This window comes from Zalophus californianus, chromosome 4 (assembly GCF_009762305.2).
Source record: "Zalophus californianus isolate mZalCal1 chromosome 4, mZalCal1.pri.v2, whole genome shotgun sequence".
Classification (NCBI taxonomy): Eukaryota; Metazoa; Chordata; class Mammalia; order Carnivora; family Otariidae; genus Zalophus; species Zalophus californianus.
In genome coordinates, this window is record NC_045598.1 from 64,524,581 (window position 1) to 64,550,084 (window position 25,504).

The 25,504-nt window shown below is 36.8% G+C and overlaps 1 protein-coding gene across 6 annotated transcripts in view; it reads right to left on the minus strand.

Annotated features, from left to right (window-relative positions):
- The window catches only part of ZZZ3 (zinc finger ZZ-type containing 3), a 101,346-nt gene that overhangs the window by 15,771 nt on the left and 60,071 nt on the right, over positions 1-25,504 (minus strand). For all 6 annotated transcript variants that reach the window (XM_027584150.2, XM_027584178.2, XM_027584129.2 and 3 more), the window contains one exon: positions 3,665-3,803. In XM_027584150.2, coding sequence (XP_027439951.1) covers positions 3,665-3,803 — 139 coding nt within the window. The remainder of the gene's footprint in view (positions 1-3,664; positions 3,804-25,504) is intronic.

The following is a 25,504-nucleotide window of genomic DNA, read 5'->3' on the forward strand; positions in this document are numbered from 1 at the left end:
GCTTCCCGCTGAGCAGGGAGTCCGATGTGGGGCTCGATCCCAGGACCCTCGGATCATGACCTGAGCCAAAGGCACACGCTTAACGACTGAGCCACCCAGGCGCCCTCAGAATTCATTTTAAATATACCCCTAAGTTCATGACTTATTCATAAACAATGAATTATTTTCACTACATATAATTCTTATCATATATACAAAAATTATGATACCTTGAGAATCAAAACTACACATTTAATCTACTTGGAATTCAGTTACTTAACCAACTACCTTTAGAGAAGTCATTAGTTGTCATAATTACTAAAACCAGATCATTATAATCAAAATATCTTTTGATAGGGATTTGGGTTACATAGGTGTATGTTTTTTGTCAGAACTCATAGAATGGTACAATTAGAATTTCTGAATTTCACTGTGTGGAAATCTCACGTTAAAAAAGTTTTAAAAAAGAATTTAAAAGGTAATAATATGCATCCTGAAGTGTTTTGGTGTAAAGTGTTCATGTCTGCCACTTTGAAATTCATTCTTGAAATAAGATGGAATGAAGGATTGAGTCATACATGATAAAGCAAATGTAGTAAAATGTTAATTGTAGAACCTAGCAGTGAATATGTGTGTGTTAACTATACAATACTTCCAATTCTTCTGTGTACTTAACATTTTCCATAGTAAAATGTTGAGAAAAACATCAGGTCATAAACTATGAAACTGGCAAGCAAAATCCTGTTTGACACAGTTTTTTGGTTTTTTTTTTTTTTAAGATTTTATTTATTGGGGCACCTGGGTGGCTCAGTTGTTAAGCGTCTGCTTTTGGCTCAGGTCACGATCCCAGGGTCTTAGGATCAAGCCCCGCATCGGGCTCCCTGCTCAGCAGGAAGCCTGCTTCTCCCTCTCCCACTCCCCCTGCTTGTGTTCCCTCTCTCACTGTGTCTCTGTCAAATAAATAAAAAAAATCTTAAAAAAAAAAAAGATGTTATTTATTTATTGCAGAGAGAGAGCACAAGCAGGGGAAGCAGCAGGCTGAGGGAGAGGGAGAAGCAGGCTCCTCACTGAGCAGGGAGCACGACACCAGGACCCTGGGATCACGACCCGAGCTGAAGGCAGCACTTAACTGACTGAGCCAGGCAGCGCCCCCAGAATTCTTAATTTTTATTTTGCTTATGAAATATTACATTATCACCATCATCATACTAGTACACGTTAGTCTAAGGCTCAACTTTTGTAGAATTAGAGGGGCCTTTAAAATAATGACAGTAATATCAAAGGAAGCTAATAAGCCATGTTCCTTGCATTCTTGGGGCGCCTGGGTGGCTCAGTTGTGAAGCGTCTGCCTTCGGCTCGGGTCATGGTCCCAGGGTCCTGGGATTGAGTCCCGCATTGGGCTCCCTGCTCTGCGGGAAGCCTGCTTCTCCCTCTGCCACTCCCCCTGCTTGTATTCCTGCTCTTGCTATATATCTCTCTCTCTGTGCCAAATAAATAAAATCTTAAAAAAAAAAAAGTTCCTTGCATTCTATATGCCAGTATATACCACAAGTTTCCTTAATTTCAATTAGGAGTTTTTAAATGTCCACTAAAACAAACAGATCACATGTCAACAACTTAACTAATACAGTAAACCTAAAGAAGTAAGTCAATTAAGTACAGATGGTACCCAACTTATGATGGTTCAACTTATGATTTTTTGACTTTACGATGGTGCAAAAGTGACGCATATGGTAGAAACCATGCTTCGAATTTTGAATAGTGATGTCTCCCCAGGGTAGCGAGATGTATGTAGTACGATCCTCTCTCATGCTGCTGGGCAGTAGCCGCGAGCCACAGCACCCGGTGAGCCACGGGATCAGAACGATAGAAAATCTAGACACTGACAACTATTCTGTACCCGTACAACCATCCCCTTTTTGACTTTCAGTGTAGTATTCAATGAATTACATGAAATAGTCAATACTTTATTATAAAATAGGCTCTGTGTGAGATGATTTTGCCCAACTGTAGGTTAATGTTCAGTGTTCTGAGAACCTTTATGGTGAGCTAGGCTAAGCTACGTGATGTTCAGTAGGTTAGGTGTATTAAATGCATTTCGACTTAAAATATTTTCAACTTAAGACAGGTTTATCGGGACATAACCCATCATAAGCTGAAATATCTGTATAGATAAGTAAACACACACATACACAAAATGGAAAAATCAAACTTCTAAATTAAATCCAGTTGAAAAATTTCTTTCCAAGGAACATTAAGTCTTTCACGATTACTAAGTATCTAGATTTAATGTAATTCCATACATTTTGATTAAAAATGTTAAGATGGCCAATATCACATCTCTGAGATAAAGTGAAAAGAAATTAAGTTCTAAACTAAACCTGGAAATGGAGAACTAGCAAATAACCAACTGCATATAAATCTAGTAAAAAAGCCTAATTGCATCTTTTTTGCCCACCAGAGAACATGAATAAAGATCAAGGTTAATAATTTTTTTACTAATATTAACTCTTCTATCACCACCTGTTTTAGTTGAATCAATTGTAAGTAACCACTATAATAAGTACTGTATCTTTTTGCACTAGAAATGTTTAGTAATGGCGATGCAGAATCAATAAACACCTAAGTTGACTCAGACTACAAAGTGGGTAAATAGGGTCCTAAAAAGTTTAGAAGTCTTAGCAAATCAATATATAAATTCTACATTCATTATGATATGAGAAAGTAATGATTGCCAAGTAAATAATATAGCTTAAAAAATCCAAATAATAAATTAATACAACTAGATGAAACAAAGTCCCCAGGGCTGTTCCCTCAACACCTGGTAGACCACTTTTGTGACTCATTAAAAATTGGTAACTAATAACTATACTAAGTTATTATTTTGTTTTTTAAGGTGGAGAAGATTCTTTATCATAGTTTCTCAGTTTTAATGTTTTCACATAATGTTGATTAGTATTATGCCTCTCAAATTTATTAAATTTGTGAGTCCCTAATTCAAGATACATACTGCAGTATAAATACACATCTAGATTATCCATACTTACATACAAGAGAGTTATAAAAACATGAATCACTTTCAAATGATTAACTGTTAAATATGAAAGTTCTGTTTTAAGGAAAAGAGAAAATTAAAGGGAATTTTTACACTAAAGTAAAGGACATTACAAGGGCATTAAAATTTATACTTCCTCTTCATGGACTTGGCAACCATAACCTTAAAGACATTTAAAATAGTTTTTGTTTTTATCACCAATGTTTTCTATCACACTACATGGAGAGTTACAAAAGTACCTCAAAACTAAAGCAGTTAACAAATCCTGAAGTATTTTTTCTTTTCGCTTTATTAATCCTGAAGTTGTGAAAGAAGAAAGAAAACCCTCTTTTCCTTTTTACCTAAGATGAGAAAGGTAACAGGAAAAGATCCTAAAAATGGCTAGGGAATGGAACATCAAGTTCCTAATATAAATATCCAATTAAACCTCTCGGCTATTTTCATTGGAGTATATTCTCTTGGGGGGGAGCAAGGGATGCTTAGGAAGGAAGTATCCTGCCTTCAGTAGTATGGTTAGTTTAGAGGGGGAAAAAATTAAACATTTAAAAAAGTACATACCCATATTAAAAGAATAAATCAAGTTGTTAATGAATATATTTCAATAAATCTTAAAAAGTGCTCAATATATACCTTCTTCTGGAGTTTCTCCACAAATCCAATGGGATTTTTTAGTGCTTCTTTCTGGTGTTTGCCTAAACTTTCAAGGTCCTGGACTGCTTGAGAACGCTGAGCTTCAAGTACAGCAATCGTCTGTAACAGTCTCTGATAACTACAGAGACAAAGAAAAATACCTCACTAAAATTTTCTAGTAACAACAATAAATAAAAACTGAGTTCAAGCCATGATCTACTATTAAGCCACACAGTCTTTTTAAAGTTACCTGAAAGAGTTTAGTAAAACATATTACTGGGAATAAATGAGGTCTTCCTGAGTTACGAAGTACCTAGTCAGAAAATATCAGTTAGAGAAAGCAAAGCCTTATTTCCCCATCTTAAGTTTTTAACTCTTGAACCTGAGTAAGTACAGAAAATAAGAAGCATCTTGACTTTCCAACAAAGTCATTAAGAAACTGTTAAATAAAAAATAAAATAAAATCATAAGGTTTTAGCACTAGGAGGGATCAGCAAATTCAGCCCCTCTGTTGTATTCTGTTGGAATAAGGAATCCGAGGTACATTTTCTTACCCAGAGTTAAGCCAACTGTACAATAATTAAGACATGATTTTAGGCGTCATGGTTCTCATTTGCTCTTTCTATTATACTTTCACTCTACAGGAAGTTTACTTTCCAAGCAATTCTTAAGTATTGAACATTTTCAAAGAAGAAAGGCCTTAAAGATACTTACTCCCTACCTAAAAGGTCTGTTTAGCACAACATATAATTTTACCCACACAAACCTACTATCTGCCATTATCCTGAAATCTCACTATGGTACTAGTTAATTCTCTTCATCTCTCTCTGATTCAGATTGTCCTGCCTCTCTAATGTCTATTTTCAAATATCAATGCACATATGGGAATATGTTAACCCAAAAGTCCTGAATGTTCAAATACACTTTGCAAAAAGAATGAAAAAAAAAGTCATTCCAAGTTCGCTTCAAAATAAGTGGTTAAGTCCTTAAATGTGTAGGTAAAACACAATTTTTCTTTATGGCTTCAAATAAATTTCACTGCATTTCCCAAATAGACTGTAAACTCCATAATGGCAAACACATCTGAGAAGTTCACTGTTTGTTTATCCAGTGTGCAGCACACTTCCCAGGACAGAGATGATCAATAAATATTTTTGAATGAACAAATGAACAGACAGGTCTTGTGCAATCAAAAAGTATACTGAATCTTTTAAGTTCAGAAGTCAGCAAACTAGCAGAAATTTCAAAGGTAAAACAACGCAATTTTGAGGTTCACAGCCACAGCATAATTGCAACATGGCCTTCTCTATCAGGACACTTCTCCAGCCCCTGCCTATAACATACCTATTCTTGCTCTTGAAATGTTAATAATTAAGGTAAAAACTAGTAACACTGAAGGGTAAGACTCCTCTCAAGCTAGAGATACTTTTATTTAAAAGCCAGAACATAATTGGAAAGCAGGAACCTTACCAAGACACTCCTGGATAAGTTACAGAGGTTAAGTCTAAACCCACTTCCACGAAGCCCCCATTTGCTGTGAGGTATATGGAGTGCACAAACCCTGCCTGTGCTAGCTATTTCCATGAAGCAGGCTCACCAAGACACAATCTTAAGATGATGGTATAGTCAGCTAAGTACGAGAACCTAGCCTCTCTACAATACTCTTAACTGGCATACTTCACCTCCAGAACTCCTTCCCCACTAGCTGAATAACCAAAGACTTGTCATGGTGTCATTATGACTGATCTCTGTTTAAAGCAAGACTTACATACTTCTGTATCATTAATATAAAAATGAGTATGAGTCTATTAAACTTTCAGCAAACTGCTGAAAGCACAATAACAATTAATAAGGAACAAGTAAGAACACAGTTATGGAAAAAATAAGCACAGGCTTGAAAAAAAGCACTGTAGTCAGTTGTTGATGCTGGGAAGAAAGGCCTCTCTTTGAAACCAATAAACTGTAACAAATTTTACTGTATTTAAATTATTTTTTCAAAAGAGATGACAAAACAGAACTCTTCAAACTCTATTTGCTTCTCTTTAATCAAGATAAAATAATTAACAAATTGAAGTCCCACGATAAACACTGGTAAAAGACTTAAAGTCCGGAATAAGTGAAAAGACTGTAAGAAAGTGGTAAACTCAAGTCTTCTAGACCAGCTAACTTGAATCATTTGAGTAGAGTCCTCAGAGATTTTTTTTTTTAAAGATTTTATTTATTTATTTGACAACAAGAGACACTGTGGGAGAGGAAGAAGCAGGCTTCCCACCGAGCAGGGAGCCCGATGCGGGGCTCAATCCCAGAACCCTGGGATCATGACCTGAGCCGAAGGCAGACGCTTAACAACTGAGCCACCCAGGCGCCCCTAGAGTCCTCAGAGATTTTTTACCAGTAAGATTACCATTTATATTCCTATGCAGAAATGGAATCATAAAAAACTAGGGTGACATCTAAAAAACCAGTATGATACAGTCAAATCTATTTTCAATCCCTCCCACCTACCCATCCACTTCACCTCCAAATGCAAACTACTAGAAACTGATCCAGACATCAATCAAGGCAAGACTCATTTGTTCATTAATTTGATAATTATTTACTAAGAGAATTAAGGCACTATCCTAAAAGCTTTAGTAATTATCAAAGCAAATCAGGCATGGACTTAGGTATAACAGAGAAGGAGAAAACTGTATGAAGCAAATGGATAGGACTGACCATGTTGTTGGGGATAGAGGATGGGTATGTGAGGTCCATCATCCTAGCTGGTCTACTTTTTTTGTATGTTTGAAATTCTCCACAATGAATTATAAAGAGAAAACTTCAACTTCAATCCAAATTAATGGAGGAATTAACCACTATACTCTTCCTAGGCTGGTCAGATCACACCTACTACTGTATTCAGCTTTGCTTTAAAAGAGACAACCAGGTTCATGAAGAGACAAGGTGGATGAGAAAGTATGTAATAAGAAATAATAAGTGTCTTAACATTTACTGAATGTATAAGCCAGATGTTGTATTTTAAGTATAATAACACAGTCCTCACTATACACTTACAAGATAGGTACCATTATCACTATTTCACAAATAAGGAAACCAAGGCACAGACTAAGTAATTTGTCAAGATCATACCAGCCATTTATTGTGAAGATGTGATGTGAGGAATGGTTAAGATTCTGAGAATATTTACCCAAGAAATTAAAACCTCCAATAGAATATTGTTTCAGTCTTTAACACACAGCTATGTAGAAAAGGAAATAGACTTTTACAAGTTATAGAGTCAAACCAGAATCAAATTGTGATAAAGGCACAATATGAAGAAAAACAGTCTCTGTCAAAAACCAATAAAAGATGGCAGTATAGCACCCAATCACCACAGATGTTCATACAGATATTTAAAGGAAATTCAAGCACTAAAAATACTGCAACTCTTTAATTCCAGCAAAACAGGCTACTTTCACACATTTGCTACTACTCACTCAACCAAGTAATCTGTAGAATGATTTTTTAAATGTATATACTTTTGTGTGAATGAAAATATAGTTATAGCATTCCCACAAGGACAACTCTGTATTAAACCTATCAAAAATTATTTATCTGTTTCTAAACTAAATCCACTGCTACAAATAGTAGGCTTACCTGTGGCAAAGAATTGTTAATTTTATTGTCTCACGTCTTCAACGTAAAGTAAGTTTAGCTTTTATACTATGGAATTTTATTTTATTAAAATATTAATACTTTCCAATTCTAAATCTAAGTTATTTTGACTACCCTTCATTATCCAAGTCCTCTTGAATGCTTTATTCACATCTGTGAATATAAAACATTTACATAGGGGCATTTGGGTGGCCCAGTCAGTTAAGCGCTGACCCTTGATTTTGGCACAGGGCATGATCTCAGGGTCATGAGATCAAGCCCCATGCTTTGCAGAGTCTGCTTAAGACTCTCCCTCTGCCCCTCTTGCTCTCTTTCTCTAAAATAAATAAATGAATCTTAAAAAAAAAAACACAACTATTCTAGGGGCACCTGGGTGGCTCAGTCAGTTGAGCATCAGACTCCCATTTTCAGCTCAGATCTTGATCTTGGGGGTTGTGTGGGTTCAGGCCCCACACATTAGGCTCTATGCTGGGCGTACTTAAAAAATAAAAATTAAAAAAAAAAACACAAAAAAACCTATTCTAGGGACACCTGTGTGGCTCAGTCAGTTAGGTGGCTGCCTTCAGCTCAGGTCATGATCTCAGGGTCCTGGGATCAAGTCCCACATTGGGCTCCCTGCCCGGCGTGAAGTCTGCTTCTCCCTCTGCCTGCTTGTGCTCTCTCTCTCTCCATCTGAGAAATAAATAAAATCTTTAAAAAAAAACAAAACAAACTATTCTAGATCAGAGGTCTACAACCTTTAGCCTGTTTCTATAAATAAAGTGTGTGTGTGTGTGTGTGTGTGTTTATTTTGGGAGAGAGAAAGAAATGGGAAAGAGGGAGAGGGAGAGAATCTGAAGCGGGCTCCACACCCAGTGCAGAGCCCAACATGGGGCTCGATCTCACAACCCTGAGCCAAAATCAAGAGTCAGATGCTTCACCAACTGAGCCACCCAGGCCCCCTCTATAAATAAAGTTTTATTAGAACATAGCCACACTCATCTGTTTAGATAACGTCTATGGCTGCTTTCTAAATACAATCACAGAGTGGAGTAGTTGCAAAGCGCAGCTGATTCCCAAAGCCAAAATTATTTACTATCTGACTATTTAAGAAAAAGTCTGCTAGGCCCTGCTATAGATTAAAGATACAGAGACATGACAACCAAGTATAATGTATAGTCACGAATTAGGTCCCAGAGAGGGGGAAATAAACTTTTCGGGGATATTTCTGGGTATAGACAGAAAAATGTAAATACAGATTGTGGATTATATATTTTATTCTATCAATGCCAGACTACTGAGGTACAATAAGATATTTAACGTTATGCAAGAGAATATTTTTTTTTCAGATTTTATTTATTTGAGAGAGAAAGAGTACAGAGCGAGAGAGAGAGAGAGCATGAGCGGGGGGTGGGGGGAGAGGGAGAAGCAGGCTCCCCTCTGAGCAGGGAGCCCAATATGGGGCTTGATCCCAGGACACTGGGATCATGATCTGAGCAAAGGCAGACACTTAACCGGCTGAGCCACCCAGGCGTCCCAAAGAATATTCTTCTTTTTAGGAGATACATACTAAAGTAAGGGGTGATGAGTCTACAATATACTTTTAAATATCTCAGCTTAAAAAAGTAAAAAAAGGGGGGAGCGCCTGGGTGGCTCAGTCATTAAGCATCTGCTTCGGCTTAGGTCATGATCTCAGGGTCCTGGGATTGAGCCCCACATCGGGCTCCCTGCTCAGCAGGAAGCCTGCTTCTCCCTCTCCCACTTCCCACTGCTTGTGTTCAATCTCTCGCTCTATCAAATAAATAAATAAAATCTTAAAAAACTAAAAAGTATATGGGATGGGAAGGAAGATGAGGGGAAAGGGAGAGAGGGAGAGAATATTACAAAATGTTAACAACTGATGAATTTAGCTGAAGGCGATACAGATGCTTACCATACTATTCTTCCAGCTTTTTAAACTTTTATAATTTCCTAAATAAAAACTGAGTAATGAAGAAGCAATTCATTACATTTTGCTACTGAAAAAAAACAGCTCGATTATCCTATGAACACTGAACTTAATTAAATAACACTGAAAAAAAACGAGAGAAAGGCAACATAAAAATAAATGTATTCGGGGACGCCTGGTAGCTCAGTGGGTTAAGCGTCCCACTCTTGATTTTTGGCTCAGGTCATGATCTCAGAGTCATGAGATGAAGCCCCATATCAGGTTCCACGCTCAGCAGAGTCTGCTTGAGATTCTCTCTCTCCCTTTCCCTCTGCCTTCCCCCCCAACCCCATACTGACTCTCAAATAAATAAATATTTCAAAATGTTTAAAAATGTATTCATTTAACTATACTGTACAAAGAAAAGGGAAAGGAGTATAGAAAAAACTTAAAAGCTAACCAATATGTTTTCACATGTGTGCATATGTGTACAAATGCACACATGTATGCACTGGTGAACAGGAGGAAGTAAGAAAAAAGAGCAAGACATATGCTGGATATCATTTTCAACAGGATAAAACTATATAAAGTGAATCGGTTCTCAGGAATAACAATCAGGCAATTTTAAACAGCAATAAATTTCATCCTACCAATTTACCAGTGTAAAACAGTTTTGGGGGAAATGCTTCAATTTACTCTACACCATCATTTCAAATCATGTATGGTACTTCTACTTTCAGCAAAATACTGAGCTCAGTATATACATGACTGAATAGAAATTATTTTGATATGAGAACATATTTTAAAATTATCAATTTAGTAAAACAAAAGATGTATGATACTTTTTCTTCATGAAAGGTTTCAAACACTGAAACTGTAGAACAGCAAAAATTCAATAATTCATAAATGATTTCTCATTTACTATGAAAATCCAAAAGTCATTAAGAAGATCAAAAAGCCTTTTATGATGCTCTGTGTTAAGACAGAAATGAATACCTTAACTTCTGATAATATGCCTTTCCAGGTATAATGATCAATTCTGTATTGAAAAATAACTGAAAATGCTGAATTAAAGACAAGTTAAGAAAAAACCATGTACCTGTTTATTTTAAAATCATGGAAAAACTGGTAAGATACTACGAATTCTTTTATTAACAGGCCAAAATCTAAGTGAAGGCATAAACTGGACCATGTAAGTCTGGGCTCAATTTTCTGTACTTCACTTGCCTAGGAAACAGAAGACAAAGCCACTGATGTAGATAGTCTAATAGGAGATGCTCTTCCTTCAGGACCTCTCACTCCCATCCCATAGAAGAGTTGCTTTGGGACTGAGAAAAGGAGCAGGTAAAAATTTCAACCACAAAAAGCTGTCACCACAAGACAGTCCAAATAGTATTACCTAGGTGGCCTTAAACAACCAAAGCCACAACTACAGTTTATAAAGCAGTGTTTCTGGACTGATGCGCACACACCCATCCCCCACCAAGATACCCACAGAGGCAAATGCAATTTTCTCTGGAAGAACACATATTCATCCGAGGCCTCAAAGATAACCCATAAAGAATTTTCTAAAGAAAGTAAAGAGCACTGGGGCGCCTGTGTGGCTCAGTCGGTTAAGCGGCTGCCTTCGGCTCAGGTCATGATCCTGGGGTCCTTGGATCAAGCCCCGCATCGGGCTCCCTGCTCAGCAGAGAGCCCGCTTCTTCCTCTCCCTCTGCCTGCCACTCTGCCTACTTGTGCTCTCTCTCTCTCTGTCAAATAAATAAATAAAATCTTTAAAAAAAAAAGTAAAGAGCGCTTATTTAAAAATTACCAAGCATACAAAAAAGCAAGACAGAGTAATAAAAGACAAGCTTGAAAACAGCTACAGGGAATAGGAAACTACAAAAACAAAGATGCTTTGAAAAGGAAGCAAATTCAAAAACATTTTTTAAGGATTTTATTTATTTGACAGAGAGAGATAGCAAGAGAGGGAACACAAGCAGAGAGAGCGTGAGAGGGAGAAGCAGGCTTCCCACTGAGCAGGGAGCCCGATGCGGGGCTCAATCCCAGGACCCTGGGATCATGACCCGAGCCGAAGGCAGACACTTAATGACTGAGCCACCCAGGCACCCTGCAAATTCAAATTTTTAATATATGATAATTAAAACTAAAAGCTCAATGGGGACAAATTTCCTCTGCCTTCGGCTCGGGTCATGATCCTGGAGTCCCTGGATCGAGTCCCGCATTGGGTTCCCTGCTTGGCGGGGAGTCTGCTTCTCTCTCTGACCCTACCCCCTCTCAGGCGCTCTCTCTCTCTCTCTCATTCTCACTCTCTAAAATAAATACTAAAAAAATTTAAAAAAAATACAGATGAGGCAAATTCAGAAGGAACGCTTCATTGAAGACAAGCTGGAAAAAATACTTAAAAGCCCTTAAAAGTCGCAAAGAGCTAACAGACTCATGAGATTGTACCAAATTAAGATCCATGATAAGATGAAAACCAGAAAGTTAAAACATGTTTGGGGGCACTTTTGCCCTGAAGCAATTTATTTACTGGATTGAAGAGGAAGCTGAGCAGTGTTTCTGATAGCTTAAAATGATAGAAGATTAAAATTGGGAGTGTAGGGCCTACCAAAGGTAGAAGCTCTGGAAAACAAGCCTAAGCTTTGGTCTTGGATCCTGGAGGACTACACCCTAGGAGTAAGGGTGAAAAGGAAGTAAAGAGCCCTCTCAGAATGGACTAGTATATCTCAGTTCATAATTAACAAGTAAGACTGAAAATGCAGACACACCAAGACCCAGACATCCCATATGTAGTATATAACCTCAAGAAACTCTTGAATATACACAATGGCATGTATTTATTGCAAACTTATTCATGATAATCCAAAATCAGAAGCAACCCAAATGTCCACCTAAAAAAAAAAAAACAACAGAGATAAACTGTGGTATAGATATACAGTGGAATACTATACAGCAATGAAAATGAACAAAATACATCTATGTGTACCAACACAGATGACTACCACAAACATAATAAATCACAAAAGAGTATATGCAGTGTGGTTCAAAAACTAAACTTTATTATTTAGGGATACACAATTAAGTAGTAAAACCTTTTAAAACAGCAAAGAAGGATTTTCACAAAAGTGGGATAGTGGTTATCTCCCAGAAAAGTAAGGGAATGTAACTAAGGAACTATTCACAGAGGAGGACTTCTGGAGTACTATCCATATTGTGTATCTTAACCTGGATTGTGGTTGAACAATTATAGGCTGTTTGATTTCATAGTTATTCCGTATCTGCCTGTCAATATTTCATTAGTATTATATGCATGAGATACTGCACTTTTTTAAAGGGAAAGTTTTCTAGGAAGAAAATGTTAGACAGAACACTTCTACTTCTAGAACTTTAAGATTCACAGAGAAGTCCTGGTTCAAGTCCCAGCTCTATCAGCAACTAACTATGGGATGTTATTCAAGTCATTAAACCTTGGGCCTTGGCTTCCTCAGCTACAAAATGAGAAGAATGGACCAGATAAGTAATTCCAAAAGCTTTCTGCAAAGTAAAACATTCTATGATTATAAGCCATTTGTTCAATTCTGGTCATTCACTGTATAATGCTAAGTGAAATAAGTCAGTCAGAGAAAGACAAATACCATATGCTTCCATTCATAGTGGAATTTAAGAAATAAGCAAAGGAGTAAAAAAGAGAGAGAGAGAGAGACAATCCAAGAAAGAGACTCATAACTCTAATAGAGAATAAACTGATGGTTACCAGAGGGGAGGTGAGTGGTGGGTGGATGCATGAAACAGGTGATGGGGATTAAGGAGTACACTTGTTGTAATGAGCACTGAGCAATGTATAGAATTGTTCAATCACTATATTGTATACCTGAAATTAATGTAACACTGAATGTTAACCACACTGGAATTAAAATAAAATAAAAATACAAAAAAATTCTGGTCATTTCACATTTTTTCTGAATTAAAAATGGGCTCACTTAATATTGTATACATAAATACAGCATTAAGTCAATCTTTTCTTCATACAGAATCCTATTTGAGACCTGGGTTTATCAGCTCTGCCCACAGCAAGAAGTATGCCAAGTAACTGATCTAAGGGATAAGTTTCCCCTACTTCACAATGTCTACTCATGATACATTAATGGCTTTACTCTCACAGAGGTTACTTTCAAAATGATATTATGTGAAATATAATGGCTATGGTTTATGAAGAAATTGGCTGTTCTGGCTGTAGGTCACTGAATAGTGTATTTCCTCAAGGCAAGCATTTTAAGGTGCACCTATGCCACTAGTTTATAAGTATGTCTTATCTCATTTATTATAGTGTGCGATCCCTGAAACAAAGTCCATTTTTTTCTATTTCTTGTACTGTTCCATAGCACATTAAGATTCAAAAGAGACATAGAAAGTGCTCATAAAGATGAAAGCAAAAGATGAAAACAAAAACCACAAAAGAAAATATAAATAACTGAATAGTTATTTGGGTGACTTTTCAGTGGTTAAATGACTGTATATAGAACACTATTATAATGGTATGTATGCTCTTATAAGTTTTTTAGGTATGCTAAAGATACATATTGCCTTGGTCCTTTTCCACATGTAAGACTTAGAGGGACAGATAAAAGGCATACTTACCAAGTTTACGGATGACATGAAGCTGAGAAGGATAGCAAATACTGTAGATGAAAAAAATCAGGATTAAAAAATAACAAGCAAGCTAGAATACTAGACAAGATGAAATTTAACCATATAAACAAAAATATGGTATTGAACTACAAAACAGGCAAACCCAAATACAGGATGGCATGAACAAGCCTTGCCTTAACAAGCACAGAAAATTGTGAGCCTCCCCACTGATCCTAAGTTCATTATGATGTTAAAGTGTGAAGCAGCTGCTCAAAAACATGTAATATTAGCTTAAACTTGTATGAATGCAAACACTTACCAAGTATGCTCACTATATATATAGCACTAAGTCAGCCATTCTGAAGGATGCAAGTATAATCAACATGCAATCCTACATCTTGATCATTACAATTAAGGTAAGACAGTGTGCATGTGTATATTGGTAATTGCTTATTTAAATACTAAAAAACAAGGAAGCTTATAAAATTCCTAGTCAATTCCCAAAATCGACAAAAATTATAATGATTAATATACTGCAAGAGAAGATCATACATAAAATTTGACCAACCATGTTGTAAACAAAGTGATCATTCCTGGGAGCCACAAGCACTATTTCACAGAAGAAGTAAAAACCAAGTAAACACTGAAAATTTGTGTATTTCAATAGAAAAGAAGGTTAAGATATTCCAGGTAGAATAAATAGTGCAAGGAAAAGCACAAAGGCAGGTTAAGTGTGACACACATTGAAGTAATAGTGATAGTCTAGAGAAAATACATGAGGGGAAGTTGAGAACACAAAATAAAAATCTTTAAATGAAAGAACTATAGGCATGCCTGGGTGGCTCAGTCGTTAAGCGTCTGCCTTCGGCTCAGGTCACGATCCCAGGGTCCTGGGATCAAGCCCCACATCGAGCTCCCTGCTCATCAGGAAGCCTGCTTCTCCCTCTCCCACTCTCCCTGCTTGTGTTCCCTCTCTCACTGTGTCTCTCTCTGTCAAATAAATAAATAAAATCTTTAAAAATAAATAAAATGAAAGAACTATAGATTCAACAGGACAAGAAATATGAGTTCTAGTCCCATTCTGAGAAGATCAAATAGATTAGCCTATCAGGCTTTCAGTCTCCTCTTCTACAGAATAAGAGTCTCTAAAATCACTTTCTATTTCCAGAATTCCCAGAGATACAGCTTGAGCACCTATATTTAAAAACAGAAACAAAACTCCACAGATAATTCTGAAACATATCCTCATAAAGAAATACCACTCTAATGCAATAGGGAGCAGGTGCAACTTTTGAACCATGACGATAAAAGAAAATCTTTGCATTTGGAAGGCTAATATGGCTGCAATGTGTTAAGATAAACTTGAGAAAATGGCAAAAGAAACCACAGAGAAAGCAGTGTAGCCAATGTATAAGATTACATCCTGAACACCATATTTAATACTGAAGTATACTCAGAAGTTGCTAACCAGCTAGGGTTCTGAAAAGCAGAAAACTTAAAGAAACGTAGATGATCCAAGAGAACATATGAAAGTCTGCTATATAGAAAAAGGAAGAGACCTATTTCAAGTCACCTCAAAGTCAAACTCCCATCACTGAGCAGAAGTTCTAGGGAAGAATCTGAGGCTCAACAGAAGCAAAGATTTCATAAAGTAGTGAGTTCTCGGGGCGCCTGGGTGGCTCAGTCGTTAAGCGTCCGCCTTCGGCTCAGGTCATGATCCCAGGGTCCTGGGATTGAGCCCCGCACCGGGCTCCCTGCTCGGTGGGAAGCCTGCTTCTCCCTCTCCCACTCCCCCTGCCTGTGTTCCCTCTCTCGCTGTGTCTCTGTCAAATAAATAAAATCTTTAAAAAAAAAAAATGACAAAGTAGTGAGTTCTCTGTCACTGTTAAGTTCAAACAGATACTGAATGATCACCATCAAAGGATACTGCAGAGGTATTATACTAGGTGGACATCTGGACAAAACTTACATCAAGGTCATTCCAAAACAGTTTCTAAGGATACTAGAAAAGAGCATTTAAAAATTAAATTTCTTCAGTCTGAAAAGGTTATATAATTCTAATTATATGACATTTTATAAAAGATAAAACTATAAGGGCAGTAAAAAGATCAGAAGCTTGGGGGAAGGCAGGAGGGCTGAACATGACACAAAGGTGATTTTTTTATATTAATGAAATTATTCTATATGATACTGTAATCTTGGATGCATACATTATGCATTTGTCAAAACCCATAAAACTTTAAAGGTGAACCTTAAGGTATGCAAATTTTTAAAAAATCATTTAGAAGGTCAGGGGATTCTAGAAGGAATATAAACTGATGCAAGATCTAACCGTATTATAAATCTCACTGAGAGGGTAAGAAGGAAAAGGTCCTGACCTAGGTAACTTTGGAGATGAGCGGCATCTCTAAGACTAAAGGCAAAAGGAATTGCACATAAGCACATATTCTAACTGATGTAGTTATTTCCCACATAAGAGTTAACAATTCTAATACTGCTATATATTTATATTGGAATTAAACAAATAAATGGGTGATAGATGGCCAAGTCTGCCAGTGCTGGATTGGGAATTTACAGATAAGCAAGGGGAGAAGCTAGAATGATCCAGTGGTAATATAAGGGATTGGACGTAGAGTCAAAATATGAACTCATGTTTAGCTTAGTAGAGATGCAGATGATTATACATAGAAATATTTATGGAGAGGAGCCTGGGTGGCTCAGTCGGTTAGGCGTCTGCCTTCGGCTCAGGTCATGATCCCAGAGTCCTGGGATCGAGCCCCTCATCTGGCTCCCTGCTCTGCGGGAAACATGCTTCTTCTTCTCCCTCTATTTGTGCTCTCTCACTTTCACTCTCTATCAAATAAATGAATTTTAAAAATACATTTATGCTTACGTGTATATACACAGGTTAGTATACACACACACACAGACACAGAGACATACCATAAATGCACTACCTTGATGGGACATAGGGAGCTAACAGAGAAGTTCCCAATGGCCAAAACAAAGTGGTACTAAATTATAACCCAAGGTATAAAAATAAATATTTAAGTCCACACTGATATAAAGAATTCAATGATGAAAGAAAAATCTCCCAAGCAGAATTCCAAATAATTTATGCAGACACTCTGCCCTCAAGGAAGAGAGAACCTAACTCCCCACTCCTTAAGTATGTGCTGTGCAGAGTAACTTCCTTCCAAAAAATACGGTATGGAAAGGGTGAGGAAAAAAGAATACAGTGGAGAAACCTGACAAATACTACCTCAGCCAAGTGATCAAATCAACATCAACAGCACTAAATCATAGTAATAGTATATACCCTTGGTATGATGTGATAAAAATGGCACTTCACCTCTGTGTTCCTCCTCCCCAAATCTTCAACCCCAGCCTAATCATGAAGAAAACATCAGACAAATTCCAATAAAGAATATAATACCTGACCAGTACCCCTCAAAACTGCTTAGGTCATCAACAAGGAAAGTCTGAGAAACTGCCACAGTCAAGAGAAGCCTAAGGAGACATGAAAATTAAATCTAACTGGTATCCTAGATGGGATTTCAGAACAGAAAAAAGATACTGCGTAAAAATATAGATTTTAGATAATAATGTTTTAATATTGATTCATTAATTATCATACAATATATTAAAAACAGGGGAAATGGGGTGGGGTGTATAAGGGAATTCTGTAATATAGTCTTGATTTTTCTGTAAATCTAAAATTGTTCTTTAAAATCTATTATTTTTTTTAAGAGAGAACAAGAGCTCCCACCTGTGCATGAGCAGGTGGGGTTGGAGGGGGGAGAGGGGCAGAGGGAGAGAATCTTAAGCAGGCTCCACAGGCTACATCTCATGACCCTGAGATCATGACCTGAACCGAAATCAAGACTCAGACGCTTAGCTGACTGAGCTACCCAGGTGCCCCTTAAAAAAAAAAAACAAAATTGTTTAGGGGTGCCTGGGTGGCTCAGTCGGTTAAGCAGCTGCCTTCAGCTCAGGTCATGATCCCAGGGTCCTGGGATCAAGCCCTCTATCCGGCTCCTTGCTCAGCAGGGAGCCTGCTTCTCCCCTGCCTGCCAGTTCCCCTGCCTGTGCTTGCTTTCTCTCCCTCTCTCTCCCTCTGTGCCAAATAAATAAATAAAATCTTAAAAAAAAAAACTTTAAATACAAAATTTAATTTTTTAAAATAAAATAAAAATTAAAATAAATCGCAGGGGTGCCAGGTGGCACAGTGAGCTAAGTGTCCAACTCTTGGTTTTGGCTTGGGTGGTGATCTCAGGGTCGTGAGATCGAGCCCTACATTGGGCTCTAGGCTCAGCACAGAATCTTCTTGAGACTCTCTCCCTCTCCCTCCGCTCCTACCCACCCCACCCCACCCCTTGCCCCAGCTCTCACTCTCCTCTCCCCCTCTAAAATAAGTAAATACTTTTGGGACGCCTGGGTGGCTCAGTCCTTAAGTGTCTGCTTTCGGCTCAGGTCGTGGTCCCCGGGTCCTGGGATCGAGCCCCACATCAGGCTCCTGGCTCAGCAAGGAGCCTGCTTCTCCCTCTCCCTCTGCCTCTCCCCCTGCTCATGCTCTCTCTCTCTATCTCTGTGTCTCAAATGAATAAATAAAATCTTTAAAAAAAAAATAGAGCATTTCAAATGTAAAATCTTTGTCAAATAAATGTAATCTCCAGACCTCCTATGGTTACGCATCTTAAGTCACTAAGTAAGCACAATTCTAGTCTTTTAACTTTAGTGCTTCAGCAGAGCAGTGACATTAAAATACCATTATGCCTGGCATGGCAATATACTCCCAAAAAATACATTCTGATGAGGAGGCTGGGGCGGGGGGAAGGGGAGGAAATGGTTAAGGACAATAGTTTCTTCAGTTTAGTATGATATATCAATCACTCATACATATATGTGTGTGTGTGTATATATATATATAAAACAATTATTATAACAGTTATATCACAATATTTATTAGACCAACATATTCACAGCACAGCGTACTTAAATAAGTGGTAAAAGTTTTTTTTTTTTTAAGGTGTATAACCATCTGGTAACAGCTGGATTTATATCAAATTTTAAAATCACAAGGTGGAATAAAAATATTTTTTACCTCTTATATTGACACTACTACCTTATAATCTCATTATACTTGTACTACTATTAACTTTACTCTTTGTACAGCTATTGTTTACCTTAGTTGTACTCTTTTTATGAATATTTAGAGTATAAATTAGTTATATTCACATATATGATTATATTTATTCTTGATCAAAAACCCTCTGAAACAGGTATTAGGACCACTTTATAGATGGCATAACCAAAACGTGGAAAGGTTAAATACTTGTAGATTCTTGCCATGGTTTTTTTCCATAATATGATTATTTACATATCCTAACTTACATGAAATATTGAGCTTAGACTGTATACACTAAGAAAATCAGCCTATATCTAAAATTCAGAAATGACTGAAAACCTAAATGAAACCTTAATTTCCTGCCTTATTTTTAAATAGCAGAATAGTAATAAAATTAGCCTATTTAACGATTCTTCCTATTCACCTAGTAGTACAAATAATAATTCAGTAACAGAATGTAACAGAAGAATACCATTTTTTTCTTGAATGGACCATAAACAGGGTAAGCAATATTTTAACTAAAGCATTTGTCATTCATAATTAAAGAGGAATTCTGATAGCCTCAAACAATTATACAAAAACACTTGCCCCTTTCCAAAAAGTCTTCATTGTATATTTTCTCAATATATATTTAACCCCCTGAAAGAAGTGTAATTTCTTTCTTTTCTTTTTTTTTTAGATCTTATTCATTTGATACTGAGAAAGAGAGCACAAACAGCAGAAGGGGCAGAGGGAGCAGGGAGCCTGATGCAGGGCTCGATTCCAGGACCCCATGATCATGACCTGAGACAAAGGCAGACACCTAACCAACTGAGCCACACAGAAGCCCCAAAATGTAATTTCTAATGTATTTCAAAGGATATTTTCTTTTGCAGAAAAGTTTCACCAACAATCCTGAAAATACAGTCAGGCCTCTATAACAAAAGTTATCACTTTACTCTTTTCAGAGTCTATCCTGGTACCTGGAAACTGGCAACTTATTCAACTTCCTCAAGAAATTTAGCTGTGAAGGGGAGAAAGTAAATAGAAAAATAGTTGGAAAAGTATATGGAGTATGATGATTTTTAAATCAGGAAAGAGTGAAACGTGTAAATGCTGATGGGAAAGGACCCACTGGAAAGGTTGATTCTGAAAAATAAGAGTAGTAACAAATAGAGCAAGGTTCCTAAAAGAAAGTTAAGAGGGAATGGAGCTCAACTCACTGGTGGAAGGCTTAGCCTCAGGTAGGAAAAAGAGATCCCTCCATTTACTTAAAGATTGTTTATCATCATCATCATCATCATTTTGAATTGAAAATTTACTACTTATAAGGTATAATGCTCTTTACAACTGCTAGCAGCCCTATATATATTATTACTCTCTTTTTATAAATGAGGAAAGAAACTCTGAGGTTAAGTAAATTGCCAAGGTTTCAAGTGGTAGATCTGAAACCACCTAAGCCTCTCTGCATCCCCAAATCATAATCAGTTGGCTACACTCTCACTCACAAACTATGGGTAGAGATGCAGATAAGTATGTGGCAAGATGTTGACTGAGGTAGTTCTCCTCTGCTGCCTTTTATTTTCTCATGCAGCAGAAAGCAAGATCACCTGCAAAGTGTGAGGGCCTGGTGGCTTAGTAAGAGTTAAAAAGATCTTAAATAGTCACAAGAAAAACTTAGGGAAATATGGCAGGTGCAGGCCACCCAAGAGGCTCCACTCTCTAACTGGAAATCATGAATGTATATTGGTACCAGTATGCAGAAGTATGTGATTTCTCTTCAGTAGGAACAAAGGAAAAGCAATGGGAGAGGGGAGGAAAAATTGTTGGCAAGAGAGCTATGTTCTTAAAGATCAGGCAATCTAAGCCAGGTAAGAAAAGAGACAAGGGGGCGCCTGGGTGGCACAGTTGGTTGGATGGTCAACTCTTCGTCAGGTTGTGATCTCAGGGTCGTGAAATTGAGCCCTGCATCAGGCTCCGTGCTCAGTGTGGAATCTGCTTGGGACTCTCTCTCCCTCTCCTCTACCCCTCCCCTGCTCGTGTGCATGCTCTCTCTCTCTCTAAAATAAATCAGTCTTAAAAAAAAAAGAAGACAAGGACAGATAAAGGCAAATATACGAAAATTAGAGTTGTTAAAGGAATAAAAAACTTGGAGCATTCTTTCGTGTACTTATTTTCCAATTAGCAGTTGCCTACCTATTCTGCACCAATTACAAAAACAAAAGGAAAGGCATAAACAAATACACTGCAATCACATCTCAAGTGTTATGGAAAAGTTAACAGCTTCATAAACATTCTCAAGATACTAAATTAATTGAGACACTGGGGATAGAAGAAAAATGTCCGATGGTGAAAGGGAACAAAATAGTTGAAAGAACCAAAAGCAAGACTCGTGTACCTAAAATACAAATAGGGATGGAAAAGGGGTAGTAGTTTAAAATGTGGTTCTCCTGGGGGAAGGGACCAAACCAAACCTAACTTATCTTTATAATATGTGGTGTCTAAGACAAGGCCAAGCCTATAGTAAGTACTCAACATATGTCTGCTGAACTGAATTAAGCCAGGGCAAGAAACAGGAGCCCAGATTACAAGTTTGCTGACTGATAAAAATTATTTCAAAGGATCGTTATTACTGAAGCACCAGCTTTAAGCAAAGGTAACTACCCTAGCACTGAAATACTTATTAGGAAGTCCTAATTTACTGTTCTAGTGACCAACTAGAATTTCACCTACTCTTAAGAACACTTAATAAGGGTGCCTGGGTGGCTTAGTTGGTTGAGCAACTGCCTTCGGCTCAGGTCATGATCCTGGAGTCCCGGGATCGAGTCCCGCATCGGGCTCCCTGCTCAGCAGGGAGTCTGCTTCTCCCTCTGACCCTCCCCCCTCTCATGCTCTCTATCTCTCATTCTCTCTCTCAAATAAATAAATAAAATCTTAAAAAAAAAGAACACTTAATAAGTCAAAATAGATGCAGGTCTTAAACAACCATTATTTTTTTTTTTTATTACAAGCATGATTAACAAGCTACTGTAATTTTTTCACTCTACCTTTAAGGCAGTTTTAAGTTAATTAGTTAAACCTGGGACTCTGAATAGAGATATAAATTACTATGTCTAGAAATGAAAAAATAATTTCTCAAAACCAGAACCACCGATTTCTTCAAGAGCCTGCCAATTTAAGTTTCTGCTAGGCTATTAAGACATTAGAAAATCATTTTGTAATAATGCCTCTTTTCAAATTAATCATCACAAAAGCCATATAATGTGAGTTTGCATTTTGTTGTAGTCTTCAAATGGTACTGCATATTAACTGAATTCCTCCAGAAAGCTGAAAGATTTCAATCATTTCTCAGAATCAAAAACATGATAGGGGCACCTGGTGGCTCAGTCAGTTGGGCGGCCGACTCTTGATTTTGGCTTAGGTCATGCAATTGCAGGTCATGAGATCATGATCTCAGGTTATAAGATGGAGCCCCGCATCAGGCTCTGCACTTAGCAGAGTCTGCTTCTCTCGTCCCTCTTCCTCTCCCCACACACACTCTCTCTCAAATAAATCTTTAAAAAAAAAAAAAATCAAAGAAATGATGGAAGATGTTCTCAAGGACCTATCTCTACTATCTCCTATCTTTCCCTCAATATCACCTTCTGCCAGACAAATTTCTCTTTCATCCCACAAAATGTAGGGTCATGGAAGTCTCTTAAAGGTGGACGAGAAAGTCGTACAGACATACTTTCTCAAAGCGGTCTAAGGACCACCTACATCCATATTCCCTAGATGCATGTTAAAAACATAGGTGCCTAGGGGAACCTGGGTTGGCTCAGTTGGTTGCGTGTCTGTCTCTTGGTTTTAGCTAGCATCGGGATCTCAGGATGGTGGGATGGAACCCATCATGGGGCTCCACACTCAGGAGGGAGTCTGCTTGGGATTTTCTCTCTCTCCCTCTGCCCTTCTCCTCTCCTCCCCCGCCCCCACACAAACACATGCACTCTCTAATATAAATACATAAATAAAATCTTTAAAAAAAAAATCTAGGTGCCTTGTCTATCCCAAATCTACTAAAACAATCTCTAAATGTAGGCCCAGGAATCTTTCAAACATTTTAAAGAAGACAAGGTAAGTTTTACATGGTTTTAAGTTCCAAAGAGTTTCTTCTAAAAAAAGAAAAAAAAAGGAAAATATTTCAAATCTAAGATCTTTTTTTTTTTTTAAAGATTTTATTTATTTATTTGAGAGAGAGAGAGCACATGAGAGGGGAGAGGGTCAGAGGGAGAAGCAGACTCCCTGCCGAGCAGGGAGCCCGATGCGGGACTCGATCCCAGGACTCCAGGATCATGACCTGAGCCGAAGGCAGTGGCTTAACCAACTGAGCCACCCAGGCGCCCACAAATCTAAGATCTTATTTCTAACAACCTAGAAACAAAAAAAATCAAGCACCCAAATCCTCTAAATTACCCAAAGTATGAAATATTCATGCAAATATATAAGTATTGATAGTTCCCTTAAAGTTGCAAAACACTTATAAAATACCTGAACAAAATGTAAACTACACAAGATTTTGAAAAAGAACCAGTCATTTACATTTTCAGCCCCTTGTTATGGCTTATACTAAGAAGTAAGAATGTTAAGCCTATAATAAATTTCAGAACAGAAAAAGCTTTAAAGAATCATATTCAAAACTAATGCAAATTTACTCACCAATAAAGTATCTGACATTGTAAATTTTTTTCTCAAACTCTACAGCAAATTTAACCAAAGTGTTAGTTTTTATGATGTTTGAGACTTTCATTTTTCCAATATCAGACCCTGAATGGGGAAGGTGGGGCACAGGGACAAACGATGACATAGAACCTTGATGATCTTGGCAAACACTTTTTCTTACCAGCTTAATTAATATTTCATAAGCATTTATCATTATTTCACACTGACCTTCAAGTGCTGATGACAACTAACATTTCATATTTCTTTCTTTTGACAAAATGAAAACTTCCAGAAAAATAAATAAATCTGAGAGTATTGGACACATAAAAATATTGATGACCTTGCAATAATTACATATAATACACATTTTATTAAAATAGGTGACCTATCTGTTCATTTATCTCCGGCAAATAGCACTCCACTAGCATGAAGAAGGCACTCAACAGACACTTGCTGAATTAGTAAACATCAATTGACACAAATCTATCCCACAGATGGATTAGATCACTTAAAATTCTTAGAAAGTTTTTCAAAAAAAATGTTTTAACTGATTCTAAACTAATTTAAGAATAAATTATTCTATATAACATTTAATAATTAAATAATAATTAATCAAAATTTAAATTGCTCTTACGAAATGTATTTGTTGGCTTTCACTGAAGATTTATATATATGAAGAGTGAAGAAAACTGTATCTGATAATTTACAAAGCCTTATTATAGTTACTCTTCAAAATATATGACCAAATTAATAAAAATATGATCAAAGTACAACATATTTCTGTAAAACCACTTCTCCCATCTGCTATTTGGACTGGACCTTTGAAATTCTGGGCCATCTAATGGCCTATAAACAATATAAGCATTTCTTATTATTGTTGTAGATTTAGAGTAGAGTTATGCTTAATAAATGTCAGAAGATATCTTATTAGATTCCAAATTAAAGATTAGTGCTCACTTTAAAGGGGCAAAATAAGAAAAAAGGAAAATACATATGCAAAATTTAGAAGTTTTTCCCCTAACAATAAATAAATTTATAACAAAAATGTTTTAATAGAAAAACCAATCTGAAATTTCCCTTAAGTTGAATCATTAAAAATGAAAGAAAGAAAGAAAGAAATTTAGTCTCAGCATTAAATGCTTTGGATGGGTTCTAAAACTATTCTATATACAGCAAGGTTTCCAAACCTGACTGAATATTAGAATCACTTAGAGAGGTTTAAAATAGAGACAGAAAGATAAATGAGGCTCCACAGACTATTTAAATCAGAATCTCTAGAGCAAAGCTAGGCATTCATATATTTTTATAACATTCTAAGTGATTCTAATGTGCAGCCACAATTGAGAATCACTATGCTATGTCAATCCTATAAGGAAATAAAGAGTCATTAGGAATTACCAATATTAGAAAAGACATTGCTACTCACAATTGAGCTAAGTGAATGAAATTAACTGTTAAAAACTGACAGGCAAAGATAATGTATAACTGCAATATAATTTTTAAAAATTATCGGTGAGCTAACTGTTTTAAATCTTCATAAATCAAGAAAGCAAACAGTCTGCACCATGTATCAGAAGTAATATTTCTAGTAAGATATGTGAGAACAGGCAACTCAACATCCTCTTATGTTCCGCAACCCATTCCCTGGATCACTAACCTTGCTGTTTGCTTTTGAATGTAAATGAATTAAGGTTTTTGAACACCTCATAAAACATCAGTAAGTATTTGATAGCATGAGCCCTCACTCTCTTTATACTTAAAAATATTCCTATGGTTCCTATTTTGTTTCTGGTAAAAAAAATAATAATAGTAATGTTTGCCTCTGTTTAAATTATACACA